At 48.8% G+C, this 15,212-nt stretch overlaps 1 protein-coding gene across 1 annotated transcript in view; it reads right to left on the reverse strand.

Annotated features, from left to right (window-relative positions):
• Window positions 1-325: 325 nt before the first annotated feature.
• GLI3 (GLI family zinc finger 3) overlaps window positions 326-15,212 on the reverse strand; it is a 282,714-nt gene continuing 267,827 nt past the window's right edge. The window contains exons 12-15 of the mRNA XM_082662430.1: window positions 13,652-13,816; window positions 8,330-8,620; window positions 3,587-3,914; window positions 326-2,686 (exon numbers count right to left, since the gene is read on the reverse strand). Of these exons, the coding sequence (XP_082518556.1) occupies window positions 354-2,686; window positions 3,587-3,914; window positions 8,330-8,620; window positions 13,652-13,816 (3,117 nt within the window). The 3' untranslated portion in view covers window positions 326-353. The remainder of the gene's footprint in view (window positions 2,687-3,586; window positions 3,915-8,329; window positions 8,621-13,651; window positions 13,817-15,212) is intronic.

The following is a 15,212-nucleotide window of genomic DNA, read 5'->3' on the forward strand; positions in this document are numbered from 1 at the left end:
AGAACATGCACATCACACACTTACACCGGTTTACTAAAAAAAAAAGGAGGGGGGCAGGCTTACAGTTTTTAAAAAAAGAGGGTGTTTCGAGTGTAACAATACTGATTCAAAACTGAAATGGAAGACAGTTTCTCCCTAGAATACTTTAGGGTTTTTCAGAGTCCTTTTCCATAAAAGGAATATACTTGAAACACATCCCAGTTAGGTGAGATGAGATTGCTAAAACATATACAGAACTAAAAAAAACAAAAACGAAACAGCCAAAAAAAAAAAAAAAAAAGGTCAATTTAATCTTTTAAACTCCTAAAGTTTCAGGTCTCTTGGCAGTCTTTTTTTTTTTCCCCCCCTAATGCCTACTGCATAACTGCAAGGAATTTGCTTTCTTCCGCGAGGGAAGTCAGCAGAGAACTCATGTCCCCGATTGCCATGTTGGTGGTGCTCAGAGACAGTGCTGGCAACGGGAGGGCGGCGCGTGGCGTGGTGAGGCGGGACGAGCTATGAGAAAGGTTCTGAATGATACTGGGGCTCAGGGCTCCTGACATCAGGCTGGCGTGGTCCGCGTCATCTATGATAGCATCGAAATCAATCTGCACCCCTTCCAGGTCGTGGCTGTCGAGGCTGTCCACTGTGCTCGTCACCTGGTTAGCACCTGGGGAGAGTAATTCAGAGTTTTCGGCACTCGCCCCCTGGAGCAGGCAGTTGGCTTCTGACACGGAGAAGGACCCAGTTTTCATGTCTTGCTGACCGAAGCCAATGGTTTGGTCATAGAACTGACCAGAGTAACTCTGCACATTCGAATAGAGCTGATGGGGCTGCCCTGGCATCTCCATCTTGACGCCATTCACCCTGCAGGTCTGACTTGGGTCACTGAGCTGTCCTGGCTGCAGAGCGAGGCCGCCCCTCGGCCCAGCCTGGCGCCGGCTGCCCCCGTAGCTGGCACACGGCTGGTAGCCCCTGACGGCTGCCAGGCTCGACGGCTGGATGCCGGTGCTGGGAGGCCCTGGCAGGCCGCTTTCTGGCCCTTGATAGACGTGGATATGTGAGGTAGCGCTACCGTGCCCCAGCATGTGCTGCCCGGGGCGGCCTGCCCCCTGGGGGTGCATGCCGTCACTGAGGAGCTGATGCGCCAGGTACCCCTGTCCCACCGGGTCTGGGCTGGGCATGCCGTTCACCGTGCTGCCAGCTGACTCGTTTGGTGCCGACAGGCCAAAATCCGGCTGGCTCCCGCTCCCTTGCACAGGGATGCTTTTCAGCTTTGCTGCCTGCATCCCGGCACCGCAGGCCCCGTCGAGCAAGCCGGGCTGCCGGGCCAGGCAGTTCCCATACTGCTGGGCCTTACAGGGCTGTTCGTGGAAGGCGTTCCCGTTGGTGCCCGCAGCTCCGCCGCCGCCGCCGCCGTGGCTCACCAAGTGCTCCGGGCCCCCGAAGGAGCCGCCGTGCTCCCCGGGGGTCGGATACCCCCCAGTCGGGCCAGCCCCGCTTCTCAAGGGATTCTGTGGGTGGACGCCCACGTGGCTGTACAACCCGAAGGCGCGGGCGTGCTGCGCTGTGGACCGCTGGCCGCATTTCAGCTTGGAGGAGGACAGGTCGGCGCTGCCTGAGCTGACTTCGTTCCACTGAATGGGCAGGTCGGATTTACCGGCATCAGTGCAGGGCGGCTCCAGCCCGCGATACTGCTGGCTGGCGTGGCTGCCGGGCAGCCCAAGGGGGTCAAAGTCGCCGGGTCCGCTCCCCAAGCCGGGCCCGTGGGGGACTTTGCTGTCATCAGAGACGGTGCCCGGGAAGTGCTGCCCATACCCGACTGGGTTCTGGGAATTTAAATACTGCACCACGTCGTCGGGCAGGAGATCCTCATCGTTCAGGCCCACATCGGCGTCCATGGCCAGGGACTCCAGGGTGACGTTCTCAGAAATGCTCGGGGGACAGGGAGACGCGTGGAAGTGTCGGGACTGGCCCCCGTCTGGCCGCGTGTAGTTCTGAAGCACTAGATTACGCTTCTCCAGGGATGGAGGCAACACCGGAGGGTTGAAGCTGTTAAGGCTGTTGAACCGCTGCACCCGGGGCAGGGAGAGGCTCTCGGACGCCGTCCGCACCGGGTCGCTGGCTCTTCTCACGCCATTGCCCAGCGCATCCTGGGGCAGCAGCGGGCGCCGGCCGTACCCGTGCGCGCCGCCGTCGCTGCATCTCCGGGGAGGATGTACGGGAGGCAGGGTCCCCGCGGGCTCCCTGCCATCGCCCAGCAGGGCCATCCGGGTCTTGAGGCTCATCCTCTCCATGTTGGGCAGCGGGGTGGGAGGCGGACCGCCCGTGGCAGCGGCGTACTTGGCCTTCAGGCGGTACTGCTGGGCGGGCGTGAGGCTGAGCAGGCTGGGCAGGCCGTCGCCCTGGCTGGCCTCGCTGGACCTGCGCGAGGCGTCGGTGGAGATGGGGTCGTAGGAGTCGGCCACGCTCACGTTCTGGGGCCGCCCCTCGGCCTGGGACGCCTCGCTGGACCGGCGGCTGGAGAAGCAGGGCGAGATGCCGGAGGAGCGGCGGCTGCTCAGGTAGGCGGAGCTGATGGTGCTGGCGCTGCTGTCTCTCCGGTTGAGCAGGTTCAGCATGGTGATGTCCACCCCAGAAAGGTCGCTTCTGTTCGGGAGAAGGGGCGGGGGCCCGCCCAGACTGCAGCTGGTACTGGGCTGCGTGCCTGCACAGAAAGCCGGGGAGACAGGGGTTCATTTCAGGATGACTTAACACAGGTGTCGGCGAACAGTGACTCTTTTCGGTTTCTGGGGCCGGGCGGCCTCGGCCAAGGTTACCCATCGCTGCCCTGCAGCACCAAAGGGCCTGGGGACAGTAGTAAAGGGGTGGGTGAGGCTGGGTGCCAATAAAACTTTATTTACAAGAGCAGGTGGGAGCTGTACATGGCCCACGCCTGGTTTAAAGAAAACAGGAACAGCTCCCTGGATGAGTTAAGCTCCTTCACTGGTGCAGTGTAAGGGCCAAGTGAAGGGTCCCTGGAAGTATATACAGTGCTCAAGTTACAGGAAGTACCAGGGCAGAAGGCATATATGTAAGCTCAGGGCTTCCCCATGACATCCTATGCGGGTGTAGCGCACCTGAGCAGGTAGGGTGGGGGAGGTTCACCCTCGGGCTATGCTGCAGATTTTGAGTGTGATCTCAGAAACACAAACGGACTGGGGGCCGACGGTGACAAAGATGGCTTGCCTTTCTCTGAACTGGGCCATCAGTCAAAGTGGCTGCTGACCTCCTGGCTGCAGACTATGGAAGCCAGAGACAGGTGCTAACCCGGGATGCCTCTGTGGCTGGGATTTCCTTCCCCTGGTCTAAGAGGTATGATTTCACCATCAGAATACGAGTCATGCACAGTCTTACTTTTCATTTCAGGATTAACCTCTTACTGCCTGCTTTTAAAACATGGACTCTCCAGAAAGGCAACACTAATATTTATGGTTCCAGCATCATTTTAGGGCTGGTGGGGAAACAAGCAAATGCAAAAACCAAGGACCCGGGTCTGCTTAGTGCTCCGGCTGCCCCTGAAAGAACAGAAAACCCTGCACAGACACGAGGACTGGCCAGAGCTCACCGTTTCCTATGAGAGGAGAGACCGCAGGGGCTTTGGGGGGTAGAATGGGATGCAGTCGCGGAAGCATTCCATTCACTTGTTTGAGTCTCTCTAGCTTGACGTGCTCCATCCATTTGGTCCCTGCCGGGTTCCTCCGGGCTTGCAAAGCGAGGGCTGTGGTTGCAGTGGAAATGGTCGAGTCCATGATTGGGGTTTCGTCAATGGCACTGAGGTCGCCCATACCACCTCCATCGGTTACAGGAAGCTCGAGCCCACTGTTGGAATAGTTGCTGATGGGGGACTGCTGGCTGCTGCATGAAGACTGACCACCAGGGCTTGGCTGAGATGTCTGTGCGGTCAAGAGGAAAGGAAAGAAAGGTCAGCCGAATGATAAAGGCCAGGGAGCGGAGGACGAGCGATCACGCAGACCAAGTCCTGCGGGATTCTCAGTGGGTGGGATGAGGAGAACTACGTTCCGGTGAGTGGAAGCGGCCTCCCTCAACCTCGGTGGCCGCGCCGCAGGCGGACGTGCAGCGGAGGGGATGGACAGCGGGGGTGCCGGATATGATGTATCAGCCACGGAACCCTGCCCCAAATGCCGGCTCTGCATCACACTTCCTTGTTGGTTCCCGCCCCACCTCCATGACTTTATCCTTTGGGCAAATTACTTAGCCACTCTAAACGTCAGTTTGCTTATCCAGAAAATGGGGACAACTTATTTATCCTAGGGATTGTTGTGGGAAAGAGGCGTAAAGCCCTGAAAACACACGAAGTTCAAAAAGACCTGGATGACAGTAATTAATTGCCTCGGAGAGCGTTAGCAGTTATTATAATCGCTTTAGTCCTCGGAATACATGTTCCAAGAGCACACGTTAACTCCCCTCCAACCAGCCCCTCTATACTATTCCAGGCTGTTGTAACCTCTCTACTTTCCTTCTACATTTTCTTGCTTTGTAGAACTCCAAGCAGGGTGTAGGTAAAAGCAGTTGTGAGAGGGAAAACTTCAATCACTTGGCTTCTGCTATAGCCAGAGAGGATCCGCATTGCACTAGGAGAATTGGGCCCGGTTTCCCTAACCCCAACCAAGTGGACTGGGTAAGCCAGTTCTGCAACTCGATGGGAACTTAATCTGGTCCACTGGTTCTCAGGGAGAGAACGCCCTCCACGGGCCCCTGGCCGTGGGGACTGGAAAGCTCACTGTCTCCACATTTGGGAGCCCTCTATAGAATGGCCTGCATTGAGCAGTCCACACAACCTGGAACTGGCCCATCTAAAATTCCAGTGGTGCCCTGGTGGATAAACACTCTAATCCTTTAGGCAGAGATAAGAAAAGTGATGTTCAGAGAAGTTCAGTGACTGCCCAAAGTCACAAAGCGAATATTGTGATGACCTAGACTCCCAGACCGGCCTCCCTTCCATTCTTCTGTAGCACCCTCTCCGGTGTTACCTAAAAACTAAAGCCTGACAGCAGCCCAAGAGCAGGGACAGATAACTACACACACTCCAGTATAGACGGCTGTGGTCTCTGGTGGAACCACAGCGCTGTCAGCAAGGGGTCTGGACACCGTCATTTTCCGTGGAACAGTTTTTCTGAGAACACAGTACATACACCCAAGCAAATGAACACTTTCTAAGCGAGCACCACATGGTACACTAAGCGTGTTCTGGGCAACCAAGCAGAGAAAAATAAGATACACAAACGTGATCGTGAATGCATGAAGCCTGTTTTACGTTTTTGCTTCTGCAGTGTCCTGAGCGGCCAGACCACCTGCTCCTTTGCAGAGAACTTAGATCATCCAGGGCTTTGGATGTCTTTTATGCTTGGATTGTCAAATCAGCATGTGTGTGTGTGTGTGTGAATCTGTGTGTATGTACACACGCACATGCAGGCTCACACTTCCACAGGGCCTGGAAGAAGGCTCACACGCACCTACAATTAGAAAATGCGTAAAGGAGCGCAGACGTTTCAATATAGATTAAATTGCCCACAAGTGTATTCAGATCTTGCTCTAAGAAGATGGTGCACGTCTGGTCCAAGCATAAATTTACACTAGTCAATATGACAATTAAATAGTCTTTGAGAACATCTGCTTGGTCGGCCCCAGTGTGATTTATTATGAAAACCTAGACAAATAGAATGATGGATTTCAACATCTAACTCCACATTTCCACATGCTGAAATGTTCAAAACACATCACTTCTATGTTGGAAACATATCTGAGTAACGTCCACTACTAAAAATATCACAAAGGACAAAGACGAAAGAAAAGTGAAACAAATAAAAGTTAAATGAAAACAAAACAAAGAGAGCAGAGAAGCCAAAATTCCCTCACCTTATTACCCACTGTCCTTAGGAAGTGAGAAGAAGACATTTAGGAGCATTACACAGAAGAGAAGTTGGAATAATAAGAAAAAAAGGAGAAAGAATTTAATTTATAGCATGATGAGCAAATCAAAGACAAGTTTCTGAAGAAAGAATATTAGAAATGTATATCTGTACCTTAGTAAATGCCTATGAAGATATCTACTTATATTTACATGTGTGTGTACATATTCATAAAATGGTCTCCCGTGGAAATTTGAGCCTCAGTTTCCACACCGGTAATATAAGGGGTCTAGTCTCAGTCTCTGTGAACTCTTTCCAGCCCTTTGTTTCTATGATTTAATTATTTTATAAAATATTTCACATCTTGGAGAACCTCAGATGTCACTGAGCAAAATCACTGTAATTTTTTTTTTTTTTTTTTTTTTTGTGGTACGCGGGCCTCTCACTGTTGTGGCCTCTCCCGTTGCGGAGCACAGGCTCCGGACGCACAGGCTCAGTGGCCATGGCTCACGGGCCCAGCCGCTCCGCGCCATGTGGGATCTTCCCGGACCGGGGCCCGAACCCGTGTCCCCTGCATCGGCAGGTGGACTCCCAACCACTGCGCCACCAGGGAAGCCCCACTGTAAATTTTTATTTCTACCAATTTTCTTTTTAAAGCATGGGTGTTTGGAGAAGAGATAAGTTTTCTTTTCTTTCTTTTTTTTAAAACTTTTTTTGCTATGGATGTACATTAAAAGTACAAGAGATTCTGGGTTCCTAGGATGTCCTAAAAACATTAAATCATTGTCTTTCAATGACATAATCTAGGAGACCACAAATTCACTTTCCTTGTTTCATTAAACACTTGAGGATAAACGGTTGAATCTTTTGCACAATTATTATATAGGTGGACTTTATTTTAGGAAATTGATAAATGCTCCCCCCCAAAAAAAGTACATAAAACACAGTTTACAAATTGATTAATTCAAAAGTATAGTGATCAGTCATAACACGTATATAAACTTCTTACTAAGGTGTTTTTTTAAAAGCAAAGTAGGGCTACCCACTGGGAAATAATGACACATCTGGATAGATTATTTGCATGATTTTGGGCTAGACTTAGTGTCACTTTCTAAGACTCGTAAGAGTTTAAAGACAAACTCAGTAAGTCATTAAATTCCACTCTATCGATTCTGAAATTTTATGTGCATTAATTCCCGCCCAGACATACCGCTACATGGTGACATAACTTAGGAATTCATAGGATGTCCATACAATTCTTGGACTTTTCTAATTTTAAGCAAATGCTTCTTTGAACTGAGTAGAAATCTGCCTGTCTGGTCATTTCCATGCATCTGGAAGTCTAAACCTGTGACTTCTACCTAGTACGTTTCTTCCACATCCCGAGATTGACAGACTAGAACCCAAAGCGCAGAGCTGACCGCATTATACATATGCCAAATACAAATGTACTATATCTCCTCTGATCGCTACTCTCTTCATTTTTCTCGTTGTCTTTGGAAAAATTTTAGATAGTTCATTCTGGCCCAGGCATAAGGCAAAATCACCAAGTGAAGTTTGAAAGGAGCTGCAACAGTAGCTTAATCCATGTCTCCTATTGTCATCCAACCATATGATTTTTGCTGATGACATCTTTCAAATCCCTCCCTTGCTTTCCACCTCCTCAGTTCAGGAACCACTGCAGATACGGTCTCGAAGTCTATCAACCAGTCTCTAGATTGGCACTGGGGTTGTCTTTTCTAACAACTTAGAAAACCTAAAAAAATCCCTTTATATCCTCCCCCACTTTTTCCTCTAGCACATTCCCCCGGGGCCCCAAGGCTGGGGCCTGGCCGCTCCTGGTCTTGCTCTCCAGCATGCGGTCCTTCGCCTCTCTGAGCACTGAACCTGGCGGCCACCTGCCCCCTGCCTTCCCGTCGTGTCCTCGAGTGCACTGGCTCCGAACCCTGTGACCCGGACTTGTCTTAAAGCCCCATCACACTGAGTTGCGTTTGTTTCTTGGTCTCCCTATCCCACTGGACTACAGACCCATAAAGAATAGGGGCCGTGGCTTATTTATCTTGGGGTCACCAGGGCAAAAAAGTCAGGAAATATGTTTACAGAAGGACTGAACGGAGGATTCTCTGCATTAGAGACCTGCTGAAAAGGTGCACTGTGGTGTCTGTCGACCTGCCGCAAGGTGGGATGCTTCCAGATGGATTTCAAAAACCAGTTAGGAAACCCTGGAACTCTTTTCTGAGCTGAGCTCTGCCGTGCAGATCAACCTGGGGTAGGCCATCCGGCTCAGGGAGCTCTGACCTCCGGAAATCAAACAGTGGGATGCAGTGAGAACGGGGCAGTGAAGTCCGTCCCTCACCCCTGCCCTCAGCGCCCTACCTGGCCCCTTTAAACACCTGGGAGAACGTTGGGGAAAACCGGAAGGAAAGCGAATGACATACCATGGGCTTCTCCGCCTTGACCGTTTTCACTTGGAGGCATTCTTCCCGCTTTGAGGTAGTGTTGCTGAGGTCCTTTTGCTCCCCGAGGGCTCCCTGAGTCTGCCGGCCGGGTGACCTAGACTGTGAGTGGCCGCCGGAATCTCGTGGCGCCGGGGGCCTGGGATGCACGTCCCCACGCTGCTTCTTGGTGACGTGAGCCTCTGGGCCGTGCACGGTCTTCACGTGTTTCCGGAGGGAGCTGGGGTCTGTGTAGCGCTTGGTGCAGCCGGGGATTTTGCACACGTACGGTTTCTGCCAAATGCCCCAAGGATGAAAGAAGAGGTTGTTATCAAAGCGGTTATTCCCCCGCCCGACGGTCTTTTGTGGCTACTCGTTATATTTTTAATTCTTTCAAAGCACGATCACAAGGCTGTGAGGTGTTCAAAACCCTCTAAGTGGTGCAAAGGTTTAATAAACCTTTAAGAATCCAGCTTGAATATGTTATTATTTTAGAGAGTGCTCAGGGTGCGCGGAGAACGCGTAAATTGCGCTTATGTTCTTGGAAGCATTTATCCTGTGAGTAGGAAGAAGTATCGTGGTGTCACGTGGTGCTCAAGGGATAATTTGATGATGAGGATGGTGGTGATGATACTGCTGATGATAACAGAAGAAGGCTAAAAGACACCCATCCTTTAATGAGAAGAACGCTTTGGGGAGAGCTGGTGTGAAGACCTTTCTTACAAATGTCCTGGTTCTCAGACCTAATATCACTCTACCTCCTTTGAAAAATGAGCTCTTTACACATTGACACAGTAAAAAAAAAAAAATTGCCTGCAGCCTCTCCCGGGTTAGATATCACTAAAATACTTTCCTTTGGGTTGTATTACAACTGCGGGGGTTGTTCAGGGCTCAGAATATCCAGGACCTTTCTGATCTTCGAAGTCGTAAGCCCTGTCCGAGTGCTCACGAATGCTTACTCGTAAACCGATGAGGGCGGATGGATGTCGTCCTGGAGACGAGGATTCCTGCATGAGGCTCTGCTCGCGAGTACTAAGATCTAGAAATTAGTTCATGCTACTTTTCTCTTCTACGTGGGCCAGTGATCAAGCCTACAGATACAGTCATAAAAAATTATATGGACCCTTATAGCTGAGTATTTACTCGCATCACAGAACTCATGGCATTGTATTCATGACCAACGTCAGAACTGTGATTTCGTTTACTTCCCTTGAAATCTAATATATTCAAGGATACTTATATGAGTCTATATTTACCTCTGTGTATACCAGAATATGTGCTATTAGGTAAACAATAGTCATAAAAGTCATGCTTAATATAATGCATCCATTACAGTTATATTAAAAAGATTCCCTGTCTTATAGAATGATGCTTTTTCCCTAAAAGCCCAAGAACAGACTGAGAGCTACCTAAAATGATGAAATGTCCTAGAGGAGTGAAATAAAGATTCCAGAAATTATCTTGAGAGACCTCACCTCCAAATTTGCGATTCTTTTGGGTAGAATTGATTCCCATTAACCACAAATTACTTCTACTCAGGAGCCTGTGTGATTTGCAGCATATATATATAATGAAATGAGCACATCAAATTCTATGCATTAGGGACAGAAGAATGGCTCTGATGATTAGTGCTATTACCGTATAGCATCTGACCTCGGTCCTGTGCTTTGCTCACTCTGCTGCTGTGACAGACAGACAGGAATGCATGGGGTAGGGAGAGGGAACACAAAGCCAGGCCAGTGTTACATGTTTGAAGAGCTACTCTTCCCATAAATATCTGCAGTACGTATCACGGGTTAGCTTGGAAATGGGAACACAGCTAGAGGTGGAATGAATCTGCTAATGTTCATGAGCTCCTGCATTTCTAGGACCAACAGAACATACAAGTACATGTGTGCCCATGTGCCCTTGCATGTGGACATATATAACAGCCACCTACAAAAAAACTCCAAGAACACAGGGTCAGGAAACTTAACTTCACAAGAAAACACATTAACTCAGTTACGTTTCTTGGCCCCCAGATTCTGTTGTGATGAATGACTGAAATGCAATCTAATGGTAGGTAAAGATAAATGTTGTCAGGATTCTGAGTTACCTGTATTTCCTGTCCTGGATACTTAACTTTTGGTACTGTCATTGCCTTCTTGACTCCCTGAACTGAAAGGTATTTTGTGAAAGTGGGGATACTTATTCTACTTGACTGTGTAGAATGTATCCAAATAAAATTTTTGGTAAACATTTAATGGCCCCTACTATAGGCAAGACTCTGAGCACAAAGTTTCATAAGACAGGATCAAATCTCAAGGGGTATAAAATATGGTAGGAAAAATAAGACAGCATGAATTATCTACAGTACAAAGTGTGGATGCTAGAGAAGGATGTGGACAGATGTGGACAGATCACCCTTGGGATGATCGTGGGAGGCATCAATTTCGTTTCTGTATCTGGGTATAACGCCCGGATCATGGGGTCAGGGTACGGGCTAAATCAGACCATGTGCACGTGGTGCTTACCACGATGTGATGTGGGGCACATAATAAGTGCTCAATAAACAGAGATTTGATTAGGAAGAGGCGTCGTAGTTGGGTCCTGAAAGACAAACAAGATGCTGAAGGATAAAAATGAGGGCAAGAGGATGCAAAAAAAAAAAAAAAAAAAAAGTAGCCAGAGCAAAGGTCCAGCAGCAGGACCACTTCAGGCATGCAGGCATGGCTGTCTGGAAGGTGCCATTCATGGTCACCATTGTGAGAGGTCAAGGGAATGGTGAAAGGGAAGGCTTGGGTCCAGTGAAAGCAAATACAAGCCTAAGGAGTCTAAACATTTCCTATGGGAAAAACGGAGCCACTGGAACTTTCTGGAGAGGAAGATACAACCGAATCAGAGCTCCAGGAAACTGGCTTCGTCTGGTTTGGGGAGGAACGGGAGCTCCCTGTTCTGGAGTAGGGAGCCCGGTCAGAGGCCACTGCGATGGTTCAGTGACCCTAAATGGGCAGGGCAGCCATGGGGGCGAGAGGGAGGAGACCTAGATTACCCGAATGGGTATCGCTCCCTTCCTGTTCTATTCCACCCTGCTTGCCTCGTCTAGAATAGCAAAGTGCTCGGCGGATAACTAGCTATCAATATTTGTTCGGTGAAAGAACTAAGATACAAATAAAAGAGCAAAGAAATGAAAGAAGACATCTAGATTTGTCTACAATTGCTTGATGATGCAAGTCTGGATTTCCTGGATACACTTAATTTTGGTGTATCTGAAACCGTCCATCATTCATACGCAAGAACGAGGGCTTTCTCTATGTGGAACAGAAAAAATGATTTACGTGTTTGTGAATAAAATTATATTTATGTGTTTATGGCCAATGTTAATAATTTATTTTAGGTAAGTTGCTCAACCTTGGTGAAAGATATTGTGGACCAAGGTATGTTTTCATCTCATGATGGATATTAAACTCTCTACAACATTGCACTTTTTACTGCACAGAAGAATTCATGTTTAAATATAATGCACTTAATTAAAGCAAAGAGACATGGGCACACATTTGAAGTCCATAAAAAGATACAAAGCTCTGTCACTATGTTTATATGTAAAGTCCTAACATACCCAGGGCCCAAACTGATCCACAGTAACAGGAGAGAATCTAAGGAATGAATGCCCTCTAAGTTTCCAGTCACAATTGTACTTAAATACATGAAATGTAAACATATTAATTAAATTCTAAGTTAATCAAATCCCCTAAAACATTTTAAATTGAGATTTAATTCACATCCCATACAAATAACCCTTTTAAGCTGCACAATTCAGTGGCATTTAGTACGTTCACAATCTTGTGCAATCGTCCCCAGTATCAAATTCCAAAATATCTTCATTATTCCAAGAAGAAACCCTGCACGTATTGGCAGTCACCCCTATTCCCCCTCGCCCGGCCCCTGGCAACTACCAATCTACTTTCTGTCTCTATGGATCTGCCTCTTCTAGACCCCCTAGAAGTTGGTACAAAACAAGTACAGCGGATTATACCGCAACTATCGCACACTGTAAAGCATTTTTGACGTAAAAGATGGAGATGTGGCATCTCCTCTAAAACATCTGCAAACGCTGGATCAATAATGAGATCCTAAAGGACTCAGGCTTCCTTATTCTACTATGAACCATTCAGAAAGCATCTGTATAAGTGAGCTCATGTGTGTGAGTTTATGTGTGAGTGTGCTTTTTTTTAGTGTGGCTAATCCTCTTAGAGATGTTTTTGCTCTGTCAGTTAGGTTGAAAAGAAACTTGGTGAGGACCATCTCTGCCGCCTTCAAGCAAATGGCCAGTGAGCTGAATGGTCCACTTTTACCAAATTCCCTCTCCCAGCTCTCCATCTGGAAGATCAAGAATGGGCCTAATCGGCACTTTGTAGGGTCAGATGAGAGTCATGCCAAGGTCAAAATGCTCCTCTCACACAATTTCAAGCAAACTGATGACCTACTTTGTGGGGCAGAACTACATCTCATGGGAACAAATTCTGGGTAGCTAGCCTATTTCTACCACAAACGTGGGGAGCCTTTGTGTTAATCTCTGGTACATTCAAGAGAAGACTTCACAGAGGAGGAAGAATCTAAGCTAGATCTTCAAGGAGAAATTGGAGGTCTGCAGGCAGACGTGCATTAAAATGTAAACAAAATGAATTGGAAATCATTTTCGCTCATTCTTACGCTTCTCTGAAATTTGGGGGGATAAATATCTAAAAATAACAACACAACAGGAACCAACTACGACCATGAAGCCTTACTCAATATATTATCTTAAATAACTGACTAGAAACCATTCTGGGTTTCTAGCTTCCAAGATCCTTTGGAATTTAGGATGTCTGGAAGCCCTATTTAGCCAAGGTGGGTTACTCTGCAAAAGTCTTTTTTGATATAAGCGCCTTTGAAGATACCACCTGGAGAAAGCAAATAAAAGTGGCTGTCTTAGCAGTAAGCTGTTGGCTGTCAACACCTTGCTTCTGAATCTCTCCTTGGTGCTTACAGGGTCGTCCTTTGAACGCATTCCTGTTCTCCCAGGCAGAGCGAGTGGATGGAATTCCAAGTTAAATGCTCCTGCTGTCTGACCAGTAGGTGGCAGTACCGAACAACGTGAAACTCGTTCCCCCTTCACCCTGCACGTCTCTCCCATCCGGGCCCAGGTTTCAGCCCTACCTTTGGGGCCCCAAACCCACTCGTGCTGGGAGTGGCCAGAAGCAAATACAACGGAACAGGCTTGCGTTTCCAAGTACATTCCCCAGAGGATTTTTTATTTCCACCACAAGCTCTGGACCCAACACGTGTCTCCTGGAGGGGCCTTACCTCATTGGAATGTGTCCTGTTCTGGTGCTTGGCGCGATCAGAGGCATTCGAGAAAGCCTTGTTGCAACCTTCGTGCTCACAGACGTACGGTTTCTCTCCAGTGTGAGATCTCAAGTGTGTTTTCAAGTTTTCGAGTCTCGAGTAGGCCTTTGTGCAACCTTCAAACTGAGGAGGAAACAGGTAAATCTGGATGATCCCACACGATGACGGCTGATGTATCCCACTCGCTCCGCGTGGATGAAAGACAGGGACGTTTGGGGGACTTCCCTGGTGGCGCAGTGGTTAAGAGTCCGCCTGCCGATGCAGGGGACATGGGTTCGAGCCCCGGTCCGGGAAGATCCCACATGCCGTGGAGCAACTAAGCCCGTGCGCCACAACGACTGAGCCTGCGCTCTAGAGTCCGCGAGCCACAACTACTGAAGCCTGCGCGCCTAGAGCCCGTGCTCCGCAGCAAGAGAAGCCACCGCGATGAGAAGCCCGCGCACTACAACGAAGAGTAGCCCCTGCTCGCCACAACTAGAGAAAGCCTGCGCGCAGCAACGAAGGGCCAACGCGGCCAAAAATTAATTAATTAATTAATTAAAAAAAAAAGACGGGGACGTTTGGAGGGTTGGCGGCTTTTCAAAACCAGTGAACAAAAGTCCAGTAAACTCTGCCTTTACTGGGATTCAGATGGGGCTCAGGGTCGTTCGAGAGAAAGCGTTTTCAGGGCTAAGTAAAAATCCTGGACTTTTTTTTTTTTTTTTTTTTAAAGGCCACTCAATGTGGACAATGGGTTTCATTATCTGCTCAGGGATCTCCTTGAATTCCCACTGATTTCAGATTCAGCACAAAGTTCATTAATATGGCTTTGTGTGCCTACAAAGGCAGGGAATTTGATCCTGTTTGTAAAGGGCCTTTAAGATGTAAAGTACCAGGGTTGAGCCTTGCCTGGCGGGCACCTCAGTGAAAGAAGCCTTAGCCTTGCGGGAATCCCAACCCTTCATAGGTCTGTACTGGGCCATGGGGACAGACGAGGAGGGCGAGGAAAAACTCTAAAGCCATTAAGGGTTATAGTTTTAAAAAGTCAACTTAAGTTTTTCAAGTCGAAACTGGCCCCTCTCCGTGCTCCCCAAGGCTCTGGTGTGACAGGCACTGGTGCTGGGTCAGGTCCAGTGGCCCGATGCTCACTCGCAGTGCCAGACGGCACGTCCCCACTGCCACCTGCCTGCCTGCCACTCTGCAGAGCTGGGCTGTCTGACTCAGTTGCTGTTAGCCACGTGGGGCTATCTAAATTTAAAATTTTAAGTTAAAATTTAAAAATCAGTTCTGTGGTTGCTCTAGTCACATCTCAAATGCACATGTGTCTCATGGCCACCGTGTTGGACGGGGCGGGTCTAGATCAATTCCTTCCAGCATCCCCCAAAGCTGTCAGCATCCTTTCTCCATGTCTCACCTCCCCTCCGTTTTGGAAACCCCTCTCAAGACCCCAGGAGTTTATCATAAACAGCACTCCAACCCTCTTCTCCCACCACTCATCACCTCGCATGGCCCCTGGAGTACAAGGAAGGGCCCACAGGTG

Source organism: Grampus griseus, assembly GCF_964374135.1.
Source record: "Grampus griseus genome assembly, chromosome: 9".
Classification (NCBI taxonomy): Eukaryota; Metazoa; Chordata; class Mammalia; order Artiodactyla; family Delphinidae; genus Grampus; species Grampus griseus.